At 35.7% G+C, this 15,551-nt stretch overlaps 1 protein-coding gene across 1 annotated transcript in view; it reads left to right on the top strand.

Annotated features, from left to right (window-relative positions):
• PRMT3 (protein arginine methyltransferase 3) overlaps positions 1-15,551 on the top strand; it is a 123,777-nt gene that overhangs the window by 78,443 nt on the left and 29,783 nt on the right. Inside the window, exon 13 of the mRNA XM_041730385.1 lies at positions 1,758-1,844. Coding sequence (XP_041586319.1) covers positions 1,758-1,844 — 87 coding nt within the window. The remainder of the gene's footprint in view (positions 1-1,757; positions 1,845-15,551) is intronic.

The following is a 15,551-nucleotide window of genomic DNA, read 5'->3' as shown; positions in this document are numbered from 1 at the left end:
AAGTTCCTTATACTGAGAGGTTTGAAGGCAAAAAATCCTGCTTCATCCACCACTTACCTGGCCTTATTCTAGTTTCTCATTTATAGCCATTTATAGCCAGAATATTCAGTCATATCATATATTCTGCACAGTTTAAAGTCTCACATTCAAGTTTCTTCTACCTTTTTAGATTAAGTAATTACAGTGAATTTGCCTATGCAACTAAAGCCCTACTCTTTTCAGATTTCTAAATTTAATTCCTTTTATATTTTAAAATCTTACTGTTCACCATGTCAGTCTAGTTTTATTGTGAATTTTGCTGTGTCAGATTTACATGGGATAGGTTAAATAACTTTGTAGTGAAAAGTCACTGCCTTTCTTAAAAATATCTTAATTTGTTTCAATTAGATAAATTTAGTTTGTTCAGTTTTAGGTTCAGAACATTGTCTCATTTTTGTAGTCACACTGTTACTTTTATAGCATCAATAATTATTCTCTACATAAAATATTCAATAAAGTATTTGTTAATGTTCTTAAAAGATAAAATATTTAAAGTTGGCATAGAATAATAAACATAAATGTTTCTCAACAAGAACAAACTGGTTAAAATTGCATTCAGCCTTTAAGAAAAAAACTATAGCCTGGTTAATGATTATAGTACTGTATAGAGTGCTCTGGTACACTGATAGTAAGAGATTTATTTGTATTCTTTTGATTCTGGGTAGGAGTGTACAGTTAAAACCTCAGCTTCAAGGCTGTACAAAAAAGAGAGGGAGGGAGGGGCTAATTTTTCTCTCTAGTGCTCTCTTCGTGTAATGTTAAAAACTGCTATGAATAAATAGTTGAAATAGAAAATTTTAGACTGAAAACAAAGGTGTTTAAAAAGCACACATAACCTTCTGGTTTTTTTAAACATTAATCAATTATTTATTTGTTTGTTTAGGTAAATATATTTTGTTCCATGTTCCACAATCCTCTACAAATAAAAGGCAACCACATTGTAACTTCTTTAAATTTTTTTCAAGCTATTTAAAAGAGGATAATGCCCCTGGTATATAGTCCTATGGATTGTGTATGCTGTATCATAATCTACTCATGGCAAGTCCGGCCTTCATGGCCTTCTTTCTGGTCCTGATCCAACTGCCATGGTTGGTATCCATCTGCTCTCCATAGTGAAGTTAAGGAGGATGTGAACCAGGATAAAACAGGAAAATAAAGCTCTTTGGCCATTGTCTTCCTGAGTTGAATCTTTTTCATTGGTTTGACTCTTTGGTTTTAACTGTTAGGATTTTTCCTAATATCTAACTAACTTATCTTTGAATGCAATTACAGAAAGGAATTCTAAAATACCTTACCCTTTTCATTAGCTTATGTTTTCAAGTTGGAATTTCCTATAAAAATGTTGACTATTATCCTTGCATAATTTATAACAAATATGTACCACCAGTGGTATACAATATAATTTTAGTTAGAAAACAAGAATTTTATTTGAAAGTATCTTAATGTATCTTAGAACTTCAGCACATCAGAGCCATGATTTGATATATAATATTCTTACAAGAAGCCTAAGTAAAAAAATACTAATTTGGTTTAAACAGAAATCAACTAAATGATAATATTAGTAGCCTTTAAATTTGGAAACAACCCCAGAAGTGGGGTTTGAATGATTAAACAGTAATTCTTTTTGCATAAAAAAGGAGTAATATTTATCTGTTTGCTTTGGGTTCTGTTTTTGCTATTTTTACTAAATTCTTCTTTCACTCTTTTTTAATGGATAGCAAATAGATTGCCATACAACATCTGTCTCAGCTTTGGAGTTTTCTTCAGATTTTACCCTGCAAATTACAAAGACATCCATGTGCACGGTAAGCTGTTTCATTCACCTTTCACAAATCTCACTAGCAGTGCAGTTGATTGGCAGGCTAATGAATTAATTACCAGACTTGTGATAAATGAAAAAGACGATTGCCTGTGACAGTCTGTCTTTGCCTTTGTTAGACTATTGAACAGATCAGTTTTGACAGGTCAGTAGACTTCAAAAAAGTTAGTTTAGTTCGGAGGAGAAAGTATTAAGATACCATGTTTGCAAAATGATTTTTCTTTATAGAGTCTTCCTTATTGCCTCTCATGTAACCAGTTGAGAGCACTCATCTTTATCTTCACAGAGAAGTTCATGTCCTGCCCCTCCTAATAACTCTTAACACTCACTCAGTGTAGGTGTAAGTAAAATATGTCTACTTGGTATAATATTTTATATTCCTGTGTAAAACATAGTAAAGAAACTGATCATTTACCTTTCTTTAAAGAAGCATCCCGATGTAATAGGAAAAGTATGGGTGTTAGGAAAGTTCAACAAATCTGGATTCACATTTGGTTCTGCCACTCTCCAGTCTAAAATTATTTGCTCAAGTTGCCTAGGTAATCTGTACTTCAGGCTAATCAGCTCTTTAAGAAAAATGGTAATAATTTCTGTCTTGTAGACTATTTACACACATTAATTAGTTAAAATATGTGGATGCACCTACAAAGTAGCCAGAAATGTTAGGTTATTAAAATGTATTTGGGGATCTCCGGGTGGCTCAGCGGTTTAGCGCCTGCCTTCCGCCCAGGGTGTGATCCTGGGGGTCCCGGGATCAAGTCCCACATCAGGCTCCCTGCATGGAGCCTGCTTCTCCCTCTGCCTGTGTCTCTGCCTCTCTCTCTCTCTTTCTCTGTCTCTCATGAATAAGTAAATCGAATCTTTAAAAAAATAAAAAATAAAATGTTTTTAAATTTTTTCTTAAATAATTTCTAAATGTATGTTAGTACTAACATAGAAGACTCAGAATGTTAATAAAATGTGGACCTTAAGAAAGTATGAAGTTACATAGGTGGTACTGATATATTTTAAAAATTAACTATTTGGTTTTTGAAATATTAATTATACCTTAAAATACTAAAATTTTACTGAAAACTATATAGTCAACAACTCTGTGAAACAGATTATAGTCATGTTAATTTTTTTAAAAGATTTTATTCATTTATTCATAAGAGACACAGAGAGCGAGAGAAAGAGAGGCAGAGGGAGAACCAGGCTCCCTTGAAAAACAAAATTTCATTCTTCCCATTCATTTCTCCCAGATTTTCGAGTTGTACTTTTTAGTAATTGAAATGATTTGGTCAATTGAAATTACAGGCTAAAGACTTTAACTCTTAGATTTACTCTGTGTTTGATGTTAGTAATCCTTGAGAGTTAAAAAAAAAAAAAAAAAAGACCTCTTGATTAATGACAGTTGATCGATCTATAAGGGAATTAATTCTTAGACAGAAATTACCATATTACCAGTATTATTAAATATTATTTCAAATCTTCGTTCATTGTCTTTCACATGAATCAGAGTAAAGCCAATATAAAACTGTAGTGAAGACCTCAAAAGCTCTTTGTTTTTAATTATGCATTTTTTTTAATTTTAGGTCGACAAATGGATTTACTGAGTTTTTTTGAAATGTTCTTTATTTTTTGGGTTATTGGTCAGGGTTCTTAGTTTCAGACAGCAAAGCCCAAATCAGCTTGTTAAAAGCAAAAGGTGATTTACTAAAGAATTAAATAACATAATTCCAGACACATTGGGAGAGCTAAAGGAATAGACTATATTTTGAACTTCTACAAAACATTCTTAAACCACATCCTAGAACTAGCCTCCTACAAAGCTGCCTGTACCACTGCAGGCCCTGGAAATCCTAATGCCCTTGGTCCTCTTAGGTAAGTGGTAGGCACCACTGACAACCCCAGATGAAGAGAACTCTTGACTACCATCCTATTCCTATCCTCCCTTCCCAGGTCATGCTGTTCAGTTCTTCCTTATAGATCTTCGTTCATCACTTCTATTTGGCTGCACATAGATCATGTTGGCCCTAGCAATTAAAAAGTCTTAGGAAGGGGATCCCTGGTTGGCTTAGCAGTTTAGAGCTTGCCTTTGGCCCAGGGTGTGATCCTGGAGTCCTGGGAATGAGTCCCACATCCGGCTCCTTGCATGGAGCCTGCTTCTCCCTCTGCCTGTGTCTCTGCCTCTCTTTCTCTCTGTGTCTCTCATGAGTAAATAAATAAAATCTTAAAAAAAAAAAAAAGTCTTAGGAAGTAATTTCAGCTATTGTGTTAGGCCACAGAAAGAGTTTCATAATGCATATATAGAATTATTTTCTATTCCTGTTATTTGCCGTAGAGTATAAGAAGCTTTATGTTGAAAGACATTATACTTATCCTTTAATGATCTTGGTTTTATTCTGTATATTTAAAAAAATAAAATAGGGACGCCTGGTTGGCTCAGCGGTTGGGTGTCTGCTAGAGTGTGATCCTGGAGTCCTGGGATCGAGTCCCACATCGGGCTCCGTGCATGGAGCCTGCTTCTCCCTCTGCCTATGTCTCTGCCTCTCTCTATCATGAAAAAATAAATAAAAATCTTAAAAAAAAAAAAAGAAAGAAAACACCAAAAAAAGTGGTAAAGTCTGTTTAACACAAAGAATGTAATCAGGATTTTTGTATTAAAGAACGTATCAAATAGGTACTTGCTTCATTTGTTCCTGTATAGTCAGAGTTCCATAATAAAAATGAATCAAAAAGAAACTGTTATATTACTTGATATCTGTAAAGAGCCTTTTAAGTTTGTATTTTTATTCCCAACTTGCCTGAATGATTTTAATTATAAAAGTCTGAAAATGAAATAGTTCCGGGGTTTAGGAAGAAAGTGACAGAAGGTTGAAGTGAACTTGCAGTGTCTGATCACTACTGATAAACATACTTCTGTAACTTACCTTTGAGAGGAATATATAGTCTCAGACCATATTTATTGAATGTGTGCCTGGTACCAAACATACAGATTTTAGTACTTATTCAATGTTAACCCTTCTGAGATTATTCTGTAAAATAATTTGCCAATATAAATTGTCTTGGCGATAATGTCTCAGTCATTGAACACTGCAAGTCACATAATGTACTAATCACTTTAAAGTCATTTCATTTAGTCTTCTTAACTATTTGAAGAAAGTGCTAATCTTCCCATTTTAGGGGTAAAGAAAAATAAAATACTATGTCTTACTTGTGAAATATCCTGACCCCCTAAAAATCCCTTTAGTGGGATTGTACACACTATTAAAGGAAAATAAAAGAAGCTTACAAATGAGATATTCCAGGTGTGGAAGAAAGGAGGTAGCATGTTGCATTTGAAATAGATCTAAAAAATGGGATTCTTGGCCCATAGTGTAGCAGTTGTTGGTAGGGAGAGAGAAAGAGAGTTAATCAAAATGCACTCTTCCTCCGAGATAGGGCTGACAGATTTATGTGATAACATGTCACATATCCCATCCTCTTTGCTGCAGAGAAGAAGATCTTCAATTTTTTTTTTCTTCACATGTTCAGAGCAAATTTATTATTTGGTCAAGCACCTACATGTCTTAGGAACTTTCCCGGCATGCTTACCTAACAGGAGACTGACATAAGGTTCTGTGGTCTATAATGCCTTTATTACATTTTCATTATCTGTGAGTCCCAACTACCCATCCGTATCTACTCCAACTATCTTTTGCTCTTTGAGATGGTGCCAACTTCTTAAACTATTTTCCTACCAACCATCTGGAGCTATTATGCAAGCCTAGTCTCTAAGGCTACTTTTGAATAGATAGATTATTCGCCTGGTTACTTGGGAATAATCCACAACAAAGGTATTAAAAAGGATGAGTGCCTAATTGGAACTTTGTTTCTCCTTTATATTGTAAGAAGAATTAGTGAAAATACTAAAAAAAAGAAAAAAGAAAAAAATACAATGCCTGCCAAAGAGATGGAAAAGTTACTTTGGGGAGGAAGAGGTACGGCTTTTTTAGATAAAGAAAAATACCTACTTTTGTCCTGCTGAGTGCAGACCTTCAAATATATTAAATACTTTTTTCCTTGTGCTTAAAACTTGAATACACAGCCAAAAAGTAAGATGGATGATTTCTCTGAGTAGTTAAGCCCATTTTAAATATATGCATAACAATTTATTTCTAATGAGATTCTAGCCTAATTTGTATCCTAATTAAAATATTAGAGGAAATTGGATTTTTCAAAGTAACAAGATGCTAAGGACACCCCCTTTGCATTTAATTTCAAAAGCATGTGTGCTGTAGACTGATAGTGTTTTTAGATGGCTTTCTCAAGTTTCTTAGAACCGTTATTAGAAAACATCTTTTCAAAAAAAAAAAAAGAAAACATCTTTTCTTTGCAATCTTCACTACCAACACGGCACATACACACACCACAGAAGAAATTTGATAGAATTTTTAACGTAGTGTTTTGCATTAACAAACTTTTTTATGTTAAGCATGATATGATAATCATACATAAGTGTGTTAGATCTTGGTTAAAGGATTATTTTCCAGTGAATACTAGTAGCACATACATAGTTATTTTCTGAGCATTTTTTATGTGTCATGATATATTGACAGTTTAGGTCAAATTGCCTTTGTTTTTATGATGGGATATGAAGTTTAGTTGGCACCTAACTATCATAACAGCCTGCCTAACCTTGCAGTAAATGAGCAATACAGTCTATTATTATATGGAGAGTTGGTAAGAGTTCAAAAGCGGGTGGTTTAAAGCCATATAATTTAGAACTAATACATTTTATTTTGTGAGTTTTAGTTTATTTTTAATGTTATTTATGAAATTGTGTAATATTCCCCCTCCATGTTCCAGCAGCATTTATATTGTCATCTGTCATGCTTAAAGATACAGTCAGGCATCCTTTTTCATAACCCTACGTATACTTTAAATGACTTTTCATACTTCCTTTTGTATAAGAAATGAGTTGTTTACTGTGAAAATATTTAAGATGATTTTATCAGATTATATACTCAAAAAAGTCTGTGACAGGTAAAGAATTTTGATACATTAACTCTTAGAGCAATCATTTTTATATATTAATTTCAGCATTATTTTTTCTTTTATTCTACATCTCTGTTAGCATGTGCTGAAACAATGACTGGTACAACAGTGTTCAGTTTGTATAAACTTTCCTTAATATATTTTTAAACCTCATTTAATAGTGTTATTTTTCCCAGGGATTTTCATTTTATTACAGTTGCTAAATTAAATATGAGCCAATGGAGTAAATAAAAAACAGATTTAAAAAAAAAAATTTTTTTAATTTTTATTTATTTATGATAGTCACAGAGAGAGAGAGAGAGAGAGAGAGAGGCAGGCAGAGGGAGAAGCAGGCTCCATGCACCGGGAGCCCGATGTGGGATTCGATCCCGGGTCTCCAGGATCACGCCCTGGGCCAAAGGCAGGCGCCAAACCGCTGCACCACCCAGGGATCCCCAGATTTTTTTCTTTATATTTGTATTTAAAAACTTTTTACAATAAAATCTGTTGGATTTTATCAAAATACATTAATATGAGTACAGTGGCATTGAGAGGTATTTAATTTTTCCTCATAACTTTTAAAATCATTAATATAAGAATTTGTATCAATAGATAACTTCAGTTTGTTAAACAAATATTAAATACTGACTGTGTCCCAGGCACTTGTCTGAAATCTGTGCACAAATGTGCACACACGACACAAAAATCCCATTCTCTGTCCTGAAAAGGCACTCAAGTGAGAGGAGACAGGTGCTAAAAAAATTTCAGTATGAATATAAAATTATGACTATAGGTACACATACAAAGGTGTGGGAACAGGAGCACAAAAGAGGTATTTTCTGGAGGAAAATTGTAGTTGGTAATTAAATTTTATAGCCAAGGGATCCCTGGGTGGCGCAGCAGTTTGGCGCCTGCCTTTGGCCCAGGGCGCGATCCTGGAGACCCGGGATCGAATCCCACGTCGGGCTCCCGGTGCATGGAGCCTGCTTCTCCCTCTGCCTGTGTCTCTGCCTCTCTCTCTCTCTCTCTCTGTATGACTATCATAAATAAATAAAAATTTAAAAAAAAATAAAATAAAATAAATTTTATAGCCAAGATCCTCTGAGGAAGAAAAAAACAGTTTGCCCCTCAGAAAGATTTTATTTTAAATGGGGAAACCTGGGATCCCTGGGTGGCTTAGCAGTTTAGCACCTGCCTTCGGCCCAGGGCATGATCCTAGAGTCCTGGGATCAAGTCCCACATCGGGCTCCCTGCATGGAGCCTGCTTCTCCCTCTGCCTGTGTCTCTGCCCCTCTCTCTCTCTCTCTCCCTCTCTCTCTCTCTTTCTCTGTGTCTCTCATGAATAAATAAATAATATCTTTAAAAATTGTTTTAAAAAGAAAACAAATAAGGAAACCTGTTTCCAAGGATGAAAAAGTTGAAGGAAAAGACTGAAGTATAGTAGCCATTTAAAAAGTTCACTTTGGGATAATTTCTATTTACCTATTTTTTAATTCACTGGTCTTTTCTTCATCTGTCTTCCTTTTACTGTTAAGATAGCCCCTTAGTACTTTCATGTTAAATAACATGTTTTTCAGTTACAGAATTTCTATTTTCATTTTTTGAGCTATCATTCTTTTTTATTTTAACCAAATTGGTCAATATTTTTATTTAAATTTCTTAACATGTTTTTAATTGTTCTTTTAAGGTCTGTTGCTACTTCCCTAAGCCAACTGTAATTCTACTTCTGTTACCTTTTTTTTTTTAAGTTTTATTTATTTAAATAATCTCTATACCCAGTGTGGGGTTCAAATCACAACTCCAAGACCCAACCAAGAGTTGTGCACTTCCCTGACTGAGCCATCCAGGCGTCCCTGTTGCTTTTTTTCTTTTGATTTTGGGTCACATTTTCCTCTTCTCATATTTCATAATTTTATATTTTGTGCTAGCCATTATATGAAAAGCTAATACAAACTACAATAAGTAATATTTTCCCCTAGAAGGGCTTCCACTTACCTCTGTCTGACAACTAGGATTGAAGGGCTGATCCCTTTTATTTAATCTGGAATTGAGCTTGGTCAGGGATGGGTACCTCTGCAGTTAATTTCCAGTGTCTTTGACACGGACCAGGCCCCTCCCTCTCGCTAGTTTCCTGAGAAGACATCAAAATGTAGCTAAGTTTAGGGAGAAGGAAAAAGTCAGGATATTTTGAGGTTGGGAAATCTGATCTTCGTGGATCTTTCAGTGCAGAGCAGGAGGTTTGCAGGGGAAGGAAGGGTTATGATGCAGATTTGGCATGGCTCATGATCTAGTTGAGAATTGGTAGATACAGTGAGAGTGTGAGTTTCAAAGTGAATCTAGAAGAGTAAACAGTCTAGTTGAGTGAGTCATCTCTTCTTAATAAGAGGGTATTTATTCTCAGGATTAGTTGAAAGGTCTGTTTTATAAATAGATTTCTTAGGTGCCTAAAACAAATAACTTCATCTTCCTGGGCAAGTTTCTGGAATAGCAGAGAGAGTTGAATAGAAATGTCATGTTAATGGTGACCGTGAACAGTGTAGTCGTAGAAGATTTTGGCTTTGGGACCTAAGCATTGCAAGAAAACCTCTGCCTGCTTTGCTGCACAACCGCCAGCTTCATCCACCTTTTAGGTTTGCTATCTCTGCCTGTCAGGTTTCTCCAGATTCTGGTACATCATACTGGCTCAGACCTGTGCATAAAAATTGGCCAAGTTCTCCTAGTTCCAACTAGGTTTCTGTGCCTATGGCATTTTTGCTCCTTTTCCCACCCCGGGCCTCAGCATTGGGTAAATGGCCTCATGTATGAAAGCCACTGTTTCTCTCTGCTCAAGTGGGGAGGGCTGGCTGGAAATAGTTCATCTAGACTTCTTTGCCTCCAAGGTTGTTCGATGGTTTTAATGAAAAATATGATTGTTTAGGGATTTTTTTGTTGTTGTTTTTCTTGTTGTACCATAGTATCTTTTGCAAACCTCTAGATCCTAACTAGAAACAGAAGTCCCTGCATACGTTGTTTTTAAAAAGACAATCTGGAAAGTCTGGGCTTACATATTGAGGATTTTTTAAAGTTAGGAAAACAAATTTAGTCCATGAACTAAAAATAAATTGTATGTTACCTCCCAATTCTCATTTTTTTCTCATTTTAATGACATACTTGATAAATTATAGAAAGATATATTTAAGAGGTGCTGATGTTTAGCTTTTTGATGGAGTAAAAGCAAGTCTTTGATTTACATTTTTAAGGGTAATGGAAGTGTTATTAAATGAAACTTTAAAATGTTTAAAATTCAAACTTTAATGATTCCTTATTCATAGTATTCTTTGTTGTTATTTTACTTTTTAATTAAGCTTTAAATTTTTCTAATGGCTTACAAAAAAACTTCAAATGAGCCTATTTCTTTGTAATTGTGTACTTAAATCTTCTTTCAAGGCTTTTGAAAAATCTCTGACAATAGAAACCTGATAATTCCAAACTCATTTCTTGAGTACTAAATCAGTTCTTAGTACTTTTAGGTGTAAATTGACCTAATTTTGACCTTGCAAAGCTAATCGGCTAAAGAAACTAATTATTAAAACACATCTGTGCTGCTTAGAAATCGTAAGATTTGTTTTGAACTTGCACCATAGATTTTAGTGGTACATCTGGTATATATTTTAATAGGCTTCATTAAGTAAATTTTATGTGTTGAGGGAGGACATTTCTAATTATGTGATTCCACCTCTACAGTTTTAGGTTTCTCCTTATCTATAAAATGACCATGTGATCTAGAGTACAGTCCATAACTCTGTACTCTTCTCTGAAACCTGAACCTTTGTAGTTAGGCTTAGAGGGTAGTGAGAATACTTAAATCTCTTCAATTATCTCCAGAAACTGTTTTTGAGTAGTAGTATGTGCTAAGAGCTGCAAGGCATTGGGAATATAATAACAAGCCAGAACGGTACTTCTGTTCACAAAGCATAAATGAGGGAGACAAATATTTAAATTCACTTGATGGTTACAAGTGATAAAGGCATTCTAGTTATATAAGAAAATGTCTTTTTTTTTTTTTTAAGAGATGTAAACTAAAGTACATAGGGGAGAAATGACATACCAGGTATTTGCTACCAAACAGTTCAGCAAAAAAGGGAGTAGAGGATGAATAGATGAAATAAAAGTGCCAAATACTGGTTAACTGTTGAATACAGGTGATAGGTACTCAGAGGTCTTGTAATTGTGTATATGCTTGAAATTTTTCGTACATGGATTTTTTTTAAACAATAATGCTAATGACAACATTTTAAGAAATGTGTAAGAGTGATGAGGCAAATGTATTGTGCTAAGTTTTTTCCATACAACTCAACTACCTGCTATAGCTACCAGAGCTGAACATATGCTTATTCTGTGGCTTAACCATTTCACCTTTAGGCCTTTACACAACAGAAGTGTGTTCATGTTTGCCAAAAGACATGCACACAAGTGTCCACTGCAGCATACTTCATTATAATCTCAAACTAGAAACAAGCTGAACATTTATCAGCAGTAGATGGATAAATATGGCATATTTTGGAGTATACATCAATGAAAAAAGATGATCTTCACTGTATACTACAACATGGATGAATTCTTCATGAACAGAAAAAAAAATCTAGAAAGTTTAAAAACATACCATGAGGCACCTGGGTGGCTCACTTGGTGAGCAGCCAGTTCTTGGTTTTGGCTCTGATCATGATCTCAGGGTCCTGAGATCTAGCCCCAAGTTGGGCTCCGCGCTCAGCGGGGAGTCTGCTTGAGGATTTCCCACACACACACTAGTTCTCTCCCTCCCCCCATCACGCATGCATGCTTGCTCACTCTCACTCAAATAAGTAAATAAATGGATCTTTTTAAAAAATAAATAAAAGTATATATTTTTAGTACAACGTGGCTCTTTGCTACAAGCCATCTACTTCATCTGGAGCCGGGCCACAAAAATGATTTGTGCCATTGCCAGAACTGGTTGCATTGAACTTATTGAGGGATGGTTTATATGTTAGTCTCTAATGTAAAACCTTATTAAGGGATTTTCCCGGAGTAATTTTGATTACCTGATGTTCCCATTATGTGACTAATTCTTTATGTAACATGTGACTGCTGTGAAAGGAAGCTTTTTGTCTCATATTCAGAGGGATCCTGTCTAATTCTGATATTGTTTAGATTTGATTAAAGTCCAGGTATACCCTATGCATTCCCTATAAAATCTTGGATACTTTCACTTGACCCTCCCCAAATCTTTCATTTTTCTCAACCACAGAATCTAGCCTTCTGAGCTAAACCCCAGAAGATTTTAGCCTTTTTAAAATCGGGATTTTTTTCAACTCCTTTTCTGTGCTTAGTTGCCTTCCTATCTTTTTTTTTTTTTTTTTTTAAGATTTTATTTATTTATTTGAGAGAGAGAGAACAAACAGTGGGCAGGGGCAAAGAGGAGAGAAAGAGGCAGACTTCCTGCTGAGCAGGGAGCTTGATGCAGGGCTGGATCCCAAGACTTGGAGATCACGACCTGAGCTGAAGGCAGATGCTTAACTGACTGAACCACTCAGTCACCCCCTTCCTATCTACTTTTTGTACTCTCTCCTTGGAAACATACCATTAAAAATTTAATTTTTAGGGGATACCTGGATGGCTCAGTGGTTTAGCACCTGACTTCAGCTCAGGGCGTGATCCTGGGGTCCTGGGATCGAGTCCCACTTCAGGCTCCCTGCATGGAGCCTGCTTCTCCCTCTGCCTGTGTCTCTGCCTGTGTGTGTGTGTGTGTGTGTGTGTGTGTGTCTCATGAATAAATAAAAGCTTTAAAAAATAATTTAATTTTTAAAAAGACATGTTTCCCACTTCCTATTAACTTTGAAGTATATATTCATTGAGTATGGTAATAGAAGCAATCACCTGCAATTTTAAACCTGCTCAGAGAGAATGGAGAAGTCCACAAAATGAGAAACTCTGAAGTTGATTAAAATAATTTGTCCTCAGAATGAATAAAGATTCCTTAATCCTTCTTTGAAAACCATGTTGTAGGGGCACCTGAGTGGCTCAGTGGTTGAGTGTCTGCCTTTGGCCCAGGGCATGGTCCCAGAGTCCCGGGATCGAGTCCTACATCAGGCTTCTTGCATGGAGCCTGCTTCTCCCTCTGCCTATGTCTCTGCCTCTCTGTGTCTCTCATGAATAAATAAATAAAATCCTTTTAAAAAAGAAAGAAAGCCATGCTGTAAATAATGCCTCAGAATCTGCATTTTTAAAAGTTCATTAAGAGTGATTTTAAAGCCTCCTATTGAGTTATAAAAGGATTTGAAATCATATTGTTCTAAAATACAATTTGAGTGAATTGTTGAGGTTCTTATGCTATATTATATTCATAATTATAGATAGGAATAGAGTCATGCTTGAAATCATCAGTGCCCAAAGGTCAGAATAAATTTGAGAAAAATAATCACACTCAAGCAGGACTGAAATACTTATCTCAGGCACAGCAATAAGCTTAAAAATGGTTTATTTATCAAATAATCAATAATAGTGAACTCTTGATTAGACATGTCAGGGGAGTTCTCTCTAGACTTCTCTCAGAGGCTGCCAATTAACATTATTAGGTTGTGATAATAAATGAGTTTGACCAGGAATTTTCCTCTCTGAGTCAGGCAGTTATCCCCAGAGTAATGACCTATAAGAAAGTAATCTTCTCAGTTCAGATCTCCTTTGACTTACACTCTGGCAGAAGCATCGTGAGTATTGGCATTCAGAAATTCTAAACATCCTAAAGTACCTAATGTTTCCAGCCATGTGATGTATGTGTATGTATTCACAGGAAGGGTCAGTCTATATTGGAAGATGAGTCAATAACTGGAAAAATAAATTTTTGTTACATATATCAATCAGATGGCTCAAAACTTATTAGTTACCAAAATCAGTCCATCTTTCTTTTTTCTAGGAGACTAAATGATAAAAGGGCCAATCCAGAAATAGTAGGCAGTTTTCTAAAAATGATTAAAATCAAAGTGAAAAGTTTATTTTTTTTAATTCTTTTTTTTTTTTTTTTTTTTTTTTTTTTTTATGATAGTCACAGAGAGAGAGAGAGAGAGAGGCAGAGACACAGGCGGAGGAAGAAGCAGGCTCCATGCACCGGGAGCCTGATGTGGGATTCGATCCGGGGTCTCCAGGATCGCGCCCTGGGCCAAAGGCAGGCGCCAAACCACTGCGCCACCCAGGGACCCCCCCAAAGTGAAAAGTTTAAATAGTGTTAATATAACACTGTGGTTAATAGCTTCAGCTTTGGGGATGCCTGGGTGGCTGAGCATCTGACTCTTGATATCAGCTCAGGTCTTGATATCAGGCCTTGCATTGGGCTCCACCCCAGAAATGTCAGTCATGTATCTCACCCCCCAGTGTGCGGAGATAGCAGTCAAAAAAACACTTAAATTGCAACTACAAAGCCAGAACTTTTGACAACTGGTGTAATAACCTTCTTTGAAAAATTACAGCCTTTAAAGGACAAATGTAAATGAATGCTACCAGGCTTTTAGTTCTTTAAATGTCAGGTACTTTTTTAGTAGAACTCAGATGAGATAGAAACCATGTTTTTACCTCACTTTTGTTTTCAGATCGATTGATTGATTGATTTGAGCAGGGAGGGAGAGGGAGAGAATCCTCAAGCAGACTCCCCACCCACTGCAGAGCCCAAATCGTGGCTGGATGCCAGGACCCAGAGGTCCTGCCCTGCGCTAAAAACAAGTCAGATGCTCAACTGACTGAGCTACCCAGGCACCCCTACCTCACTTTTCAAGAGAGAAAATATCCTGTTCATTTCTGGAAAGTAAAGTGCACGGCATCTTGTACCTGCCGTCTTTTTCCCGTCTGCCAGTTTCTTTCAGCATTCCTTCACTTAATCTATACTCCCAAAGGCTCATAAAGACAAGTAGCATTTGGTAGACCTTGATCACCTAAGTCACAAAAATGGAATTTAATAGTTTTCGGTTTTAAACCTCTTCAGCCAACACAAAACTAGGATCTTTTTTGTTCTGCATTGATTTTTAAATTCAGTGTATCTGCTATTTTGTTCTTAAAATTTATAATGTTTACTTACTATTGATAATATTTTCTGCCATTTCAGGAACTAGGAATGGGCCATGGAACATTTAGGTGGATAGTTTTTAGGGAACATTGAAAAGCAGCATGAAAAATGGAATATAATGATACAATAAGCATTAATATAAAATAGTGAGAAACTGATGATATGTGAGGAAGCAGGTAGAAGATAGAAATCTAGAGAAGCAGTGGGCTGCGAATTTTTTGTGGCAAGCACACACACAAATACTTTTCAAGATAGCTTTTCATTTAGGCAACATGTATTAAATACTAGTACTATGTGTATTAGTACTGATACTAGGATGCTGGTTCTGGCTTCTGCATTAGGCCCTGTGAGTACAACACAATATAATCTCTGACCCCCAAGATCTTAGGTTAGTAAGAGAGGCCAGCATATACATAGGCCATTGTAATATGGTATTCTACAAGAGAATCTAATAATAGAGGCATATAAAAGATACCTTTGGCCTGGCACGCTCTTACCTACTTTTACTCAATAATCCTACATATATTTAAATTTTTACCTTAGGCATGGATTCTTCCAGAAAGCCTTGCTAATACTGTCTGTATGCATTAGATTAATGGAGAGCAAGTAATTATTGTTGGTATA

This window comes from Vulpes lagopus, chromosome 15 (genome assembly GCF_018345385.1).
Source record: "Vulpes lagopus strain Blue_001 chromosome 15, ASM1834538v1, whole genome shotgun sequence".
Taxonomy (NCBI): Eukaryota; Metazoa; Chordata; class Mammalia; order Carnivora; family Canidae; genus Vulpes; species Vulpes lagopus.
Note: the sequence above shows the minus strand (reverse complement) of the source record. Positions and strands in the feature narration are given on the sequence as shown.